Source organism: Papio anubis, chromosome 10, assembly GCF_008728515.1.
Source record: "Papio anubis isolate 15944 chromosome 10, Panubis1.0, whole genome shotgun sequence".
NCBI lineage: Eukaryota > Metazoa > Chordata > Mammalia > Primates > Cercopithecidae > Papio > Papio anubis.
This window is the reverse complement of record NC_044985.1, coordinates 84,572,486-84,587,179: the sequence shown is the minus strand read 5'-3', so window position 1 is coordinate 84,587,179 and position 14,694 is coordinate 84,572,486. Positions and strand designations below refer to the sequence as shown.

Here is a 14,694-nt window from a genome sequence, read left to right as displayed (position 1 = left end):
TTTAGGCCTTAGTAGGCTGGGGAATAGAAAAACTTCATATTGATACTAGGGGACTAATACTGAACATGAAAAATCATAGCAAGGCAATTTACCAGAACTTGCAAATACCTATTAACCTATTTTACATGGCACCTGTAGACAGTATCTGAGGAATATTTGTACAAAGGTAATTTGGTAGTTGAAATTAACACTGTACACTAAAACTTTGGCATCTACATTACATTAAAGCCAACCAATAGTTGTCAGTTTCTGCAAGCAGCCTACTTGAGTATGAGAGCAGAGGTTTCTCAGTGAAATTTCAATACCGTTTATCAGTGTTATGCCTACAACTTTAATTCATTCATCTAGAGGATTTTCACTGATTTTTATAAAAGGAACCCAAATGATTCTACTTAGTGATACATTTACAATCAGGTAAGAATCTGTTAAGACCTTGAAAGACAGTGGGAAATGCTTTGCCTGTTGCCTGTGGTGGATTAAGGTACAAAGCACAACCGGTGAAAGGTTGGCTGAAAATGAATTTCATCTATTTTCTATTGACCCTGACAGAAAAACTACTACTTCACAGTATAGACATGCTTGCCAATGCAAAGGCCTATCACTAGGTCTTCTTCCCTTTTAAAAAAGACTAGAGCATGCATTCTCAATGGGGGTCAATCACTACCAAGAAGGATTAAAAAAAATTTTTTGGTTGGGCGCAGTGGCTCACGCCTGTAATCCCAGCACTTTGGGAGGCCAAGGCGGGCAGATCATGACGTCAGGAGTTTGAGACCAGCCTGACGAACACGGTGAAACCCCATCTCTACTAAAAATACAAAAATTAGCCAGGGGTGGTGGTAGCCGCCTGTAATCCCAGCTACTCAGGAAGCTGAGACAGGAAAATTGCTTGAACCTGGGAGGCAGAGATTGCAGTGAACTGACGTCATGCAACTGCACTCCAGCCTGGGCAACAGAGACTCTGTCTCAAAAAAAAAAAAAAAAAAAATTTACTCTTTGCATGTATAAAGCAGAGATACGGTACATATGCAGCATATCTATGGTATTAAAATTCATGGGGGACTCTATTAGAAAAAAAGTCTAAAAAGGCTGGGGGTATAATGGAAAAAAGCTTTCGAAAAACAATTAGAAGTCCAACCTCTTGGTCCCATGCATTTCCCCTAACTAAAATCATTATGCTATTTCAAAATATCCTGTAGCATTTTTGGTATATGGAAGGAAGCTTTTTTTTTTTTTGTTAAATAAGAATGGAATAAACATCTATATATATAATGAAATAACATCTATAACTCAGAGTAAGGCTAAGAAACTTATGACCAGCTCTAAAAACTCATTTAGTTTCCAAGAGGAGACATCCTTAGAAACTGACACTGTTAGAAAAATCAACATTTATCCAATCATAATTAAAAGTATAATTTAACATCTATATTAAGAATTACGTATTTGAGGCCATAGGCTGGCACTGGCACCTGAATTCTAAAATTACCACTTAAGATTCAGAATAGAATCTTTTTATATGGAATAGAATCTGCAGTCTTTTTATAAAGCATTCCCTTTCTTTACACTATTACTGTCACAGTGATACCCACTTACTATATTGTACTAAGAAACACTACTCTGTCATTATGAAGAAACAAACGATCAAAGATTATAATGTAGTTCTGGAAGATGACACTTTTTCACTATACACAGTATAAAATGGCACTTTATACGGCAGAAACATGCAATGAATTGGCTGTAGAAATATTAATGTAGTTTTAGCTACATCAGAATTCTGTGTAGGTGGTTTACAGTTTGGGAGTCTAATTATTACTTAATGGTATACAGATACAGTAAAGACATCTGAACACACAACATACAATACCACTAGGTAATAACATGGAATTTACAAAAAAAAAAAAAAAAAAAAAAAAAAAAACAAAAGTAAAAAAAAAGAAAATAAAAAAAAAAAAAAAAAAAAAAGAAAAAAGGACTGATGTATAAAGCCTAAGTGTAAGTATGGACTTTATTTTTTAAAAAAAAAGTCTTTTGAGAACTACAAATTACAAAGTAAAAGCAGATCACTACGTAGAAATCTAGTGAATACATTTTGTCTGTGCATGAAAAACTTTATCAAAGTTATTCATTTAACAAATTCACCCCATTCACAACAATCAGTTATAATATTCTTTTTAAGGTTCTATACCTTTATTTCAAATTATATTACATGTTATTCCCTCAAAATGAACTTTTAAATGACAAACTTTTGGCTCATAAGAATGGCACCTTCAAAAGGGGCGATTTCCACTCAGTCTCTGGTGGCATTATTCCAGGCTAGTCTCACCAGTTAAAAACCTTCAAAATGTTCACTTTTAACACAAAGTCTTCCCATAAAAAATGTGGCTACATTTCCCCCCAATGACTACATACATAGATGGGTAGCAGCAAGAAAAGATGAAAATGAAAAGGCAGCCATTAAAATAAATGGATCAATTGTATACCAAGAAGTATCTGGCTCATGGCAATTAAAAAATGGCAACTAGGGTATGTTAATAGCCAGAGGCTTGAGTCATTACTGAGTATGTTAAGACGAAGCCAGTCCAGTATGACCGAGTAGGAATATATAATTGTCATTGCACTTCATTTGTTATAGCAAATACTCTAAGACAATAGGAAATCTAAGCTATATCTAGATTCCCAATTAGAACATGCTGACCTTTAACATTTTCAACAATTTCTACTGGGTTTAGTACATCAGTCATTTTCTTCACTCAAACTCCGTTATGAGTTCTTTCCCATCAATCTAAGTGTATTCTGTGCATAAAATACCTTAAATGTTAAGACTTTTCTAAGGTTCATTTGAAAATGGCTGTATGAAAAGAATACCCATTTGTTTTGCCTGGAAAGATACAAACTAAATGCATAAGTTTCTCAAGGGGAAAAAGCTCAACTTTCTTCTTCCCATTATGATTTCCTAAACTTCTCAAGTCTGTTCTCCATGGTTTCTCTAAGGATGAAAACCAGAGAGCAAACAATTGAGCTTTAGGACATCTGGAGTTAAAAATGCAAAAAAAAAAAAAAAAAAAAAAAAAAGTTAACATGCAAGCAATGGTCCACATATTCAAGATTCATGTTAAATGAATTTGATTATTACATATGGGGTTTTCATTGATGAGTAGGGCTCCGGGCATGCCATATTATCACACAAATCATTGCCTTTTGAGACTTTGGATACTTTTCCAGTTTAATTTGCAAACAGAATTTTTATAACAAATTATTTTTTAACCAAATCATATCTTGAAAACTGTTTATAGAAAACCCAGGGAATAAAGTGAACTGTTCATTGTGGAAGTCCTTAAATTACATTATTACAGTAGAAAATACAGGAGGTAGAAGATAACTGAAAAGACTAATGCAACATTAGATTCAAATCTATAGCTCCTGTAGCTACTTAAAACATGGTTTTAGAAACTAAACCCAACATTTCCAGCAACCATAGAAACAGTTAAAATAAAATTTGCCATGAAAGCCCTTATATCATGCTTGATACAGGGAGGTAGGAAGATGTAAGAACCAGGACACATGAGACATGACATTTTATCTACAACTCCTGTTTGCTTTACTGAGGGTGTAGTTTCAAAATTCAGTCACCTTCTTCAGTTTCAGATTCAGATTCTAGAATAGGGGAAAAAAGCAAACATTATATATCAGAAAGCAAAGTACCCATTTATAACTTCAAAGCTTTTTTAAGATAGAGTCTCCCTCCTTCCCACAGGTCACAGTGCAGTGGTACCCTCTTGGCTCACTGCAACCTCTGCCTCCAGGGTTCAAGTGATCCTCCCACTTCAGTTTCTCGAGTAGCTGGGACTACAGGCGCCCACCACCAAAACTGGCTAATTTTTAAATTTTTAGTAGAGACAGGGTTTCCCATGTTGGCCAGGCTGGCCTCAAACTCCTGCCTTCAAGTGACCTGAACGCCTCAGCCTCCCAAAATGCTAGGATTACAGGTGTGAGACACCACACCCAGCCTCCATATAACTTTGAAGCTGTTAAGGAATTTTATTAATACCCTATTTAGATGAGGGAGATATTCAAAAGCATTCACTTGGAAATCCCAAAATCTGGCTGGGTGCAGTAACATCTGTGATCCCTGCACTTTGTGAGGCTGAGGCAGGAGGGCTGCTTGAGCCCAGGAGTTCAAGACCAGCCTCGGCAACATAGTGAGACCCTGTCTCTATATTTTTAATTACAGAAAAGTAAAAAAAAGAAATCCACAAATTTATAAACATTAAATATTCTCAAAAATTTCCATTTCACCAAAAACATTTACTATTATGGCTGAGCCATAAATATACTGTAATAATTAAACTCTAGCTTTTGCCACCTGCCTTATAAGTTAACAAAAATCTCTACTCCAGGTACAAAGTGGCATTAGAAAGAAGGAAGCACGTGTGAAGATATATTATGGCCACATTAAAATGAGCATTATCAAACAAAGGAAAATCCTTACCTTCTTCTGCATTTTTGAGCCATTCTACAAACTTTTTCATTTGCTCAAGGAAAACACTCTTCCCCTTCGCAACATGTGCATCTTTATACCACTTCAAAATGGGCTCTTCACTCAGGACTTCAGCTGGAAAGAAAACTCACTGCATTAGGGGAGTTTTAATATACTCTACTCAGACAGAGTTAGAACAATCACCAAATGTGCAAATGCCTGCTTAGCAAACAAACTGCTGAAAAGTTAAAAACATCCATGAGAACTGGAGGATAGAATAATGCATGTGTGCACACCAACTACACTCCATAGGATCAAGGCTGGTCTGATTAGTGCAGAATTTCAAAGTGTTATGACCAACTGCAATGGATTTTCTCCCAACAGGGGTCTCGTCTTTACTAACCACTAGACCACGTTTCTAAAATTGGGATCAAGAGAAAAGGGAACGATAACTGAAATTGGGGTTGCTATAGAAGCACTCTGAACTGGTCTTGAAGGACTACTGAAAGTCAACACTGGGTGGGAGGGTAAGATGAACAGAAGCAGGATTCACACAGGCTGAAAACTCCAGAGCTATGACTATATAGAGCTAAGACTACAGGACCCGGTTTTTGCTTTTTTTTTTGGAAACAGGGTCTCATTTGTTCCCCAGGCTGCTGGAGTGCAGTGGCACAATCTTGGTTCACTGCAGCCTTGACCTCCTAGGCTCAAGCGATCCTCCTACCTCAGCCTTCTGAGTTGCTGGGACTACAGGCTTGCGCCACCATTGCCTGGCTAATTTTCTAATAGAGACGAGGTCTCCTTATGTAGTCCAGGCCGGTCTTGAACTCCTGGGCTCAAGCGATCCTCCTGCCTCAGACTCCCAAAGTGTTAGGATCATAAGTGTGAGCCATCGAATCTAGCTGAACTTTGGGGAACGTACAGCTGGTTAGAGTATGAGGCAAAGTTTGAGGACGCATAATGACGGCTTTGGATTTCATACTTTAACTTGTGAATAGGGTTTAGATGTTTTAAACAAATACCAGTGCACTAAAAAGCACCCAATTTAATCAGGGGCGACTCATAACCAGAAGTAAAATATTTCAGGCAGCTGATGTCCAGATAACTCATCATTTGGATCATTTTGTATTTACAAGGATTTTTATTAAATGTTATTTACAAAATTCAAAATCTAAATTACCTTTATAAAAAAGCACCACTATTTTCTGGAAGGCTTTCATGAAATGAATGTTGTCATAGCAATACTCCTGAATCTTCAGTAACAGAGTCAGCTCAGACTGACCTTGAGTAGTAAAGGCAGCAAGTAGAGGGCTGTATTGCTGTTAAAGGAAGGGAGAGAAGATTCAGTCATTAATTACAAATAACTGTCCATTACAAAACTCCTACAATACAGACAATACAGAACTTAACTCATCTTTTATAATCACTGCAAACTATAGCTCATTTACCAGAAATTTTAAAAAGACGTGAGCCGCAGTGGCTTACGTCTGTAATCCCAACACTTTGGGAGGCCAAGGAGGTGGATCACTTGAGGTCAGGAGTTTGACAGCAGCCTGGCCAACATGGTAAAACCCTGTCTCTACTAAAAATACAAAAATTAGCCAGGCACTACTTGGGAGGCTGAGGAGGCAGAACCGCTTGAACCCAGGAGATGGAGACTGCAGTGAGCTGAGATCACATCACTGCACTCCAGCCTGGGTGACAGAGTGAGACTGTCAAAAAAAAAAAAAAAAACCAAAAAAACCCAAAAAACCCAGAAAATTGACTTAAGTAGCTAAGTAAAATAAACAATACTATACCAAGTAGTCCAAGTAAATGTCAAACAATATTAGTATTTTCCAATACCTGCTTCAAAAGCAAACATCTAATTACAGGCTTAAGTTCCTTTTCATCATGTTTTTTTTTTGAGGCAGGATCTCGCCCTGTCGCCCAGGCTCTGTCTGACAAAACCATCGTAAGCTCACTGCAGTCTTGATCTTAAGGGCTCCAGCGATCCTCTGCCTCAGCCTCCTGAGTAGCTGGAACTACAGGCATGTGCCACTATGACTGGCTTTTTGTGATTTTTAGTAGAGATGAGGTCTCACTACGTTGCCAGGCAGGTCTTAAACTGAGCTCAAGCAATCCTCCCGCGCTGGCTTCCCAAAGTGCTGGTTTTACAGGTGTGAGCCATTATGCCTGGCCAGGCCATATTCTTGTTTTTAATCTGTGAACCACAGACCAATTCAGAGGATTATCCTCAATAGTTAATGTTACTATTTGTCTATTTACTTGTGGGCCATCCCCAGGAACCACAGGATGCAATAAATCCTCTTTAAAAAGTATAGTCACAGTTCACTGATCCCCACGTAAAAGCAGAATAGTTTGTTTTGTCAAGGCATGGTTCTAATACCTTCAAGTGCTTGATGGCTTGCTCTGCTACAAGCTCCTCTTTTTTGTTCCATTCCACAGTGCTCATTACACTTGACCAGACTATTCCGATGACAACTGGTTCTGGGATGTTGTTTTTTTTCATCTCCTCCTTGACATATAAAATTATCTGCAAAATAATCCAAATTTAGTAACAGAAGTCAGTTTTGATTATGTACATACTTCACACATCAAGTTTAGACCTTTAAGAAAAACGTAACAACTCCTTTTCCATGCAACTGGCAACCACATGTGTACCACAGAGAAAGAGACCTTTAGAACTGAAAGATGCCCTGAGCTCCAGTCCCTTACATTTCTGGGCCTCAGTCAGGCACTAAAGAAGCATATGCAAAAGACTGAGGCAAAGTTCCAGTATAACATCCTTACTATTAACTCAATCTCATCCTAGTGAAATAACTTCCTCAAATTAGTGAAAATCTCTATGCTAGAAGCTTAGCCATAAAAAGACAGTTTAAACAAAAACTTACATCCTTAAATGGATCACCACGGGACATCTGTTCTTGAAGTTCTTTCTGGAGCTCCTTACGAGCTCCAATGGTTTGCTGATTCCGAACATATTCTGAAAGCTCTTTCAAGCCTGCCTCAGTAAAATACTTTGTAAAGTGTTCAACACTTTGCTTATTGGCAGGAAAGAGTTCCTAAAAGAAGAATTTATCTGGTTAAACTTTCTTTAAATCAGATTTAACACTTTCTTTTCAGTCTTAAAATGAGAAATTTCTCTCATTTACACCTGCTGGCAAGAATGGGAAGAAAAGTTACAAACCATCAGTCTGTTATCCATGCTGACTTTCCGAAGACTTGCAGCTACTGCATTGATATCTTTTTCGTTTATCCATGATTTAAAGAGCTTTACAGCAAAAGCTGCTGAAACTCCTGTAAAAGAAAATAGCTTACTTAACAGAAGTACCTTCCTGGTTTCAATCACTGTATCCCCCTCTATATCCTTCCCTTCATAGTTCAATCACATGGGATTACGGACTTTCCTCACAAACTTAACCCTGAACTTTCCTGGGCCACAGTTTATCACTTCTCCAATTTCCCTAGTCTACACCATTTGTGAATTGTATATTCTTGGCCAAGTTACTTAAAGTGTTTTCTAAAGTATAAATTGAGGGCAATAGTCTCTACACTTGACAAGGCTGTTGTGAGAATTACACTAAGGCAACTTAAATACTACTGTAAGCAGTTTTTTAAAAAAAGCTTCAAAAAAAAAATTACTGTACAGAATAATCTGACAATTGGAGCCAAACAGGGAGTTGATTTTCCCTTCCAGCTTGACATTTTCCCCAACATCATTTTCTCCAAGTCTCCCTATTGGTATTAATCTCTTCTGGGGTTCCCACAGCATTTCTCATTGTATTCGCATTACATATAACAACATTTTGTCTAAATCTGGTTATCTATTGTATTCCTAAAGAAAACCATTAAACCTGGATGCCAAAGGTATTCATTAAATGTCTAGTGAATTAGACTGAACTTATTAAATTTAAGGCTGGTTAATAAACGAAGACTTTCACAGAAGTCACATCTATGAACAGTAAACCATGCTCTTACCCACCCCACTCTGAGTCAACTAAAGACCATCCTTTAAGGTTGATTACCTTCTTTAACCAAATTCTCATTATAAAGGCTATTAAGAATGGACGCATTAAGTGTTCCATTAGCCAGAAGAACACCAGTCAACATAGCCAGCTTGTTCCTCTCCGACTCTGAAAAACCCTTTAAGAACAGCAGCAGCTGTAAAAAGTAAAACAGTTAAGGGTTAAAACAGCAATTACACTACATTAAGAGAAACAGTAAAGCATGTTATACTGGCTACTGGTTCAACACGTGGGCTCTGGGATCTAACCATCCAAGTTTACATCTAAGCTACAATACTCATTAGCTGAATGATCTTCGGCAAGTTACTCAACCTCTGCACCTCACATATAAAATGTGGATAATAAAACTTGCCTCACAGGGTTTTTATAAACATTAAGTGAATTAGTATCGAACAGTGCCTGGTCATTGATAAACGCATCAGGTTTTCTGGGCATCTATATGCAATATTGGGCCAGGCGTGTTGGCTCATGCCGATAATCCCAGCACTTTGCAAGGCCGAGGGCAGATAACTTGAGGCCAGAAGTTCAAGGCCAGCCTAGCCAACAGGGTGAAACCCTGTCTCTACTAAAAATAGAAAATTAGCCAGGCATGGTGGTACATGCCTGTAATCCCAGCTACTCAGGAGGCTAAGGAACGAGAATTGCTTGAACCCAGGAGGCGAAGGCTGCAGTGAGCAGAGACTGAGCCACTGCACTCCCAGCCTGGGAAACAGAGTGACACTCCAAAAAACCAACCAACCAACCAAACAAAATTACCCCAAATCTGTGGGAGAATTAGCATTTAACATTCCCTCCTTCTAACCCTATTCTTTTCTTTTCCACAAAGTACCTTATTCCTCATACCTTTTTTACTTCATCTTCAAAACCTTTCTCCAGGTATTTGTAGCGCCTGATTAACTTGTTAAAAACCTATGAAGAACATGAAATGAATTCAGTAACTTCATATATTTCTAGAATAACAAAGTAGTAAACCTTTCACTGGATATAAGTTTATGAGCTGTTTATACCAGCTTGAGAAGAATTTCTAGTGACACATAAGAATGTCCAGGTTAGATGTACTTTAATTCTTTGCTTAAAATAATACAAACATAACTACATACGAAACTTTCCAATGAGATCTTGATTAAAAAGCTAATCAGCTCACAACTTATTTAACTTTAAAAATAAATATATGCAGATAAACTAGAGAAATCACAATACGAAAATGACTTTTTTAGCTTGACATTTTTCTTAAAAATTGAGTAATTTCAGGACAAATAGGAACAGGAGAGTTAATTTCATTTTTCCCTATTTTATTCACCTTAACACATCTTAAGTTTCTAATTCATCCCGTTGCACCAAGAACAGTCTCCCTAAAATTTAAAATCAAATTCCTTCAACTTTCTAACCACAACTCTTAAAAGTAGAATATTCCTCAAATATACCACATGGATAGTAGCTAACTGAAAACAATTATGTTAAGTTTCATTTACCTGAGCAAATGCTTGCATGGTCTCTAGGTCTTCTTGGGCTGCAAACACGCAGACATCTGTACGCATCATGTCATCTGCCAGTGTACCACCTGGGGCTAAAGTTGGATAAAACCAAAATACAACACAAGGAAAAAAATCACTCCATTTTAACAAGTTTGCCAAATAGTTCATATTCTAGAGTCTCCATAATCTCCATACACTATACCTTTCTAAATTATTAAGCCCACAAACCCCAGACACTTACCCAGCATTCCACCAGCCACCAGAATGTCAAAGAGTGTTTCTGCATATCGACGGTAATCAAGTTTTGCTCCAGAAGCATCAAGAAACTTAGCTACTGCTTCCAAATCAGTACCGGTTTCAGTTAAGCCTTGAATAATACAGTCTTGAAACTGAGTAGGGTCAAACCTCTCTTTTTCATCTGGGGAGACAGGGGACCCAAAACATTTAGTTTTAAAAGATTTACCAAAATGTCACAAAACTATCACCTTATGAAGATGTAATTGTTAAACAAGTTAAATTCACATCCTTTACATGTTTCCCCTCTGCAAGTGCAAGACAAGATGGCCCACTCACAAGAACTGTGCAACTTTTCAAACAATTTCACAAGTGAGCTAAATGTGCTAGTGTCCTGTGCTCCTACTGCCATGAGGCAATTTCTACTGGGAATGCCCTCCTACTGCCTCTTGGCTTTTCCAAAACTTAGGCCATCCTCTAACAGATAAATTTTATTACTTTCAGTTTTCCCTGGACACTGGAGCTCTTGATCCTTTTCTTTAAATGTTCATAACATTAAACAACAAAAAAATTGAACCACTCCTTTGGCATTTATGAAGGTGAGCTTTACAAAGTACATTTAATGAGCACCCAATATGACAGAAACTATATTAAGCATTTGCTTTAATCCTGTTAACAACTTTGTGAGGCAGATTTTTCCAATTATTCAGAAGGAAAACTGAGAGAGAAATTAGGTAATCGAGAGATGATACTGTGTTGAGTAGTAGTTCAGAGCATGGGCTCTGGAGTTAAACTGCCTGATTCAAATCCTGATCACCATTTAACCACTTGAATTTCAGCAAACAGTCTCATTCGCCATGCCAGAATCCCCCTACTGTAAAATGGGGATAAGAACAGCTATCCCATAAAGCTGTTGTGAATACTACATGACATTAATAAAACAGAAAGCTCCCAGACCATAGCCTTGTGCACATACCTGACCTTTACTGAGTTGCTTTCACACACTCCATAATAGGGTTTTGCTTTCCCAATCTAGGCTAGATGGTATCTTAATTTTCACACAGTACTAGGGTGACAAATACCTCTGTGTGTCCAGCACTCTCCTGGTTTTAGCACTGAAAGTCTTGTGTCTGGAAACTCCCTCAGTCCCAGACAGGGATTGCTGTATACCCTACCCAGTACCCTAACCATCAACAGCCAGGCCACGAATGATCTCTATCTGGAACTGGGGAAGCGACATCTCCCCCTAATGCTAATAATAATAATAATGATAAAGCTACTTGCTATTATTTATATCAAGGCAACATCAGTAATCCACATATTCAAGAGATACACTTTCCCATTTTACTGTCAAACTGTTCTAGTTTACAACTGCTCCTTAAGAAAATTTACCAACTAAGGTCGGGCGTGATGGCTCACACCTGTAATCCCAGCACTCTAGGAGCCCGAGGCAGGCGGATCATAAGGTCAGGAAATCGAGACCATCCTGGCTAACACAGTGAAACCCCGTCTCTACTAAAAAAAAAATACAAAAAACTAGCCGGATGTAGTGGCGGGCGCCTGCAGTACCAGCTATTCGCGAGGCTGAGGGAGGAGTGGCGTAAACCCGGGAGGCGAAGCTTGCAGTGAGCCAAGATCCCGCCACTGCACTCCAGCACTCTAGCCTGGGCGACAGAGGCAGACTCTGTCTCAAAAAAGAAAGAAAATTTACCAGCTAAATCTAAATGAATCTGCAAAGACTAGAATCAAATCACACTTTGGTCTCCCCACCACTACTACAAGGGGACAGACAGCCTATGATTAGCGATTTTAAAATTCTACAATTTATATCTCAAAATGTCTGCTACTTAACACAACTTATAACCCGTAGCTGACCCAGTTCATTTCCTCAAAACCACCTGTAAAATAAGGTTAATATGCTTTTGACCAAAAACATTAAAAATACATGAGACTACATCTTATTTAGCTTTATATCACTAGCACAGCACTTTGCTACAGAATTCAACATTCACCTAAGTACACACGAATGCAAAAAAAATAGTAATATAATTCTAATACTTTTCTAAGTCTGTATTTCAAAAGACACTACAATGTGAATCCTGTTCCACAATTAACTTCCATGGGTGAAGTCTGAGTTTTCTCTCACAAATCTTCACAAAATCTGGGTGACTACACTAGGAGTTCTCCTTTTATAAATTAACATCTTTGCTCATTTTAGTTTGCTTAAATAAGACTGCTTGCTAGTGAAAACAGAGCCCTTATTTTTGTTTTAAAAAGTATTTTACCTTCACACTAAAAAGAAGATTCATTAACCGGCTTAGAGATACATTGATACTAAAAATTAAGGCTTGAGCGGTAAAGCAGTAGAAATACTAAAGGTGTATGTGAATGGCAGTCAACGAGAAATTCAAGTTTCTTTCTGGTATCTTCTCTTGAGGCTTTAGTACTATGCAAGTGCCTGTCAGAGGAGGCAAGATACACAAGATATTCTGGAGGTTTGAAAAGACATCGAAACATAAATATTTACCTCTTTTTCTAGTTTTAAAACGCTGGCCTGATAGCGTTGGCTTTTGCTGCTTTTGATTATTCATAAAAGACACCCTAGGAAAGGAGAAATAAAGCCTTAATTTCAGTGCCATAATACTAATTTTTAAAATAAAGCATCAAACCTTAGTATAATCACATATGAATCAAATGGAACACGCACTCTCAGCTTGGTGAAGGCACAAAGAATTACCCTCACTTGAATCAAATGTACGCCAAAATCTGCATTTCTCTCTACAAGAAACCCTTCAAATTAGTATTGCGAACTACACTTTTAGGCGACATTGTAATGCTACAGTGATCACCCATCATAAACCTAATTGTTCAGTTTCCTCCACATTCCTCTTTACATTCACTTACATCTTCCACGACCACTAGGCATCGCAGAACGCAAAGGGAGATTACCACCATAGTCAGGAGGCATCCAAAATGTGTATGCCAATTCTAAAACACTGTCAAAAGGTGAACCCCTTCTTCTGATGGGCCTGGTTATAGGCAGCACCACCCTGCCCTAGGTCATGCCTGTGACCGCAACAGCGGCCGCCTTGCACCACTCAGGCCTGCAAAATTAACAGCCAGCCCAGCCTCCTTCGCCCATATCCCACAGTCCCAGCCTCCTCCCTGGGCACGTGTCTCCCAATCCGCACCCTTCCCATGCCTCCCGCCCAGGACCCCACTGGCCACAGCGGGGCGCCGTAGGGTCCCGCGGCTCCTTCTCCACTGACCCTGCCGCCTGCGGTGGCGGCCGCCGCAACGAGTGGACCACAGGTACTGAGGCGCTTTGCGCCGGGGCCCCAGCCGCCCCGTACATCCGCCCGCCCTCCAGCGAAAGCAGCGGCGGAGGCGGCGGCCGCAGTGCTGGTGGCAGCCCCTCCGCCCCGCCCGCCGGAAGCCCCCACGCGTACATCACCCAACAGAGGCCACGGTGGCTTTGTTAGCCAGGCCGGGCACAGCCCGGAGGGAGCCCGGCTCGGCCACTGCCTTCGCCACCAGCGCCGCGGCGCGCACCCGCACCCCACTTCCCGACCCGGGCCGCCGCCGCCTCTCGGCCTCCCTGCCGAAGCGGCGGCCTTTCAGGCCCTGGATCCGGCCCGGCCTCAAGTGGCGGCCTCCGTTCGGGCCCATCCAAGCCGGGCCGCATTCAGCCAGCCGCTTCCCTCGCCCTCTGCCCAGCCTCCACGGCCCGCAGCGTCCGCCCGGGGTGAGCGGGGCGCCGCGTCTCACCGAATTTAAGGCGAAGAGGAAAGAGCCAGAAATCCCCGATGTAGCGGCAACTGCGGCGGTGTCTCCTCTGCGACCGGAACTAACGCCAGGAGGAGGAGGGAGAGGTGCCACCCCCGCCCGGACCGCTGTCCTATCGCGAGATTTCTTCCCCTTGCCCCACCCCCCCCGCCCCGCCCTCATCGTGGCCTGTCGCTTCCGTCTTTTCCATTCCGCGCGGATTAGGGTGAGGGACCGGGAGAGGGGAGGGGAGAGACGTTTCAAGGCTTCTTTATTCCCTTACTGGGTTCCACGTCTCCTGGACAGGTGTCCTAGACTAGCTTATTTTTCTTCCGCCGCTGCGTCGTCCGCCCTCCTAACACACGGAGGGGCTGGAAGAGCGGAGCCGGCCCCCACCGGTCTCGAAGTTGGACGCGTCCTCCTGGAGTCACTCCCCGCCGGCCCCCTCCTCCAGCGCCGGAAGTCGAAGCCCGAGGGCGGGGGCGCTCGGGTTGTGCGGGGGCGGAGGCCGGTGGCTGGCATGGGGGCGTGGCTTGGGGAAGGAAGTCACACCTCACCTCCGCCCTGACCGGGATGGGCGGAGCTCGCTCCGGCTGAGTGGCCTGCAGGGCAACTTTGCTTTGAGGGGCTGTCTCGTTCACCGCTTCCTTTAGGAGTGAAGAGGACACAGGCCGAGGATTCAGAAGGGGAAATTCTGTCCTCCAACCGCGGTCCCCGC

The 14,694-nt window shown here is 41.0% G+C and overlaps 1 protein-coding gene across 4 annotated transcripts; it reads right to left on the bottom strand.

The window, feature by feature from the left end:
* Positions 1-1,981: 1,981 nt before the first annotated feature.
* Positions 1,982-14,434, bottom strand: BZW1 (basic leucine zipper and W2 domains 1). 4 transcript variants are annotated; one of them, XM_003907790.5, is made up of 12 exons: positions 13,481-13,613; positions 12,739-12,812; positions 10,219-10,395; positions 9,975-10,069; positions 9,346-9,411; positions 8,503-8,638; positions 7,665-7,774; positions 7,369-7,539; positions 6,864-7,010; positions 5,655-5,793; positions 4,487-4,609; positions 1,982-3,651 (listed from the first exon to the last, which is right to left on the bottom strand). In XM_003907790.5, the coding sequence occupies exons 1-12, from the start codon at positions 13,564-13,566 to the stop codon at positions 3,620-3,622; spliced, it is 1,356 nt and encodes a 451-aa protein (XP_003907839.1). In that variant the 5' UTR covers positions 13,567-13,613; the 3' UTR covers positions 1,982-3,619. The 4 variants fall into 4 exon arrangements, with proteins under 4 accessions (XP_003907839.1, XP_017802264.1, XP_009180983.1 ...); XM_009182719.4 differs by lacking the exon at positions 13,481-13,613 and adding an exon at positions 14,260-14,434 and having other exon boundaries at positions 1,985-3,651; XM_003907789.5 differs by lacking the exon at positions 13,481-13,613 and adding an exon at positions 13,980-14,397 and having other exon boundaries at positions 1,985-3,651.
* Between the last annotated feature and the right edge of the window lie 260 nt (positions 14,435-14,694).

Bases quoted from the DNA above. Each gene is read 5' to 3' on its own strand.
- BZW1 (XM_003907790.5), bottom strand. From the start codon at position 13,566: ATGTACGGGGCGGCTGGGGCCCCGGCGCAAAGCGCCTCAGTACCTGTG. The intron at 9,412-9,974 runs GTAAATGAAACT...TGTTCTTCATAG, and splicing joins CCATGCAAGCATTTGCTCAG to GTTTTTAACAAGTTAATCAG. The intron at 7,011-7,368 runs GTAAGTTTTTGT...ATTATTTTGCAG, and splicing joins GTGGTGATCCATTTAAGGAT to ATAATTTTATATGTCAAGGA.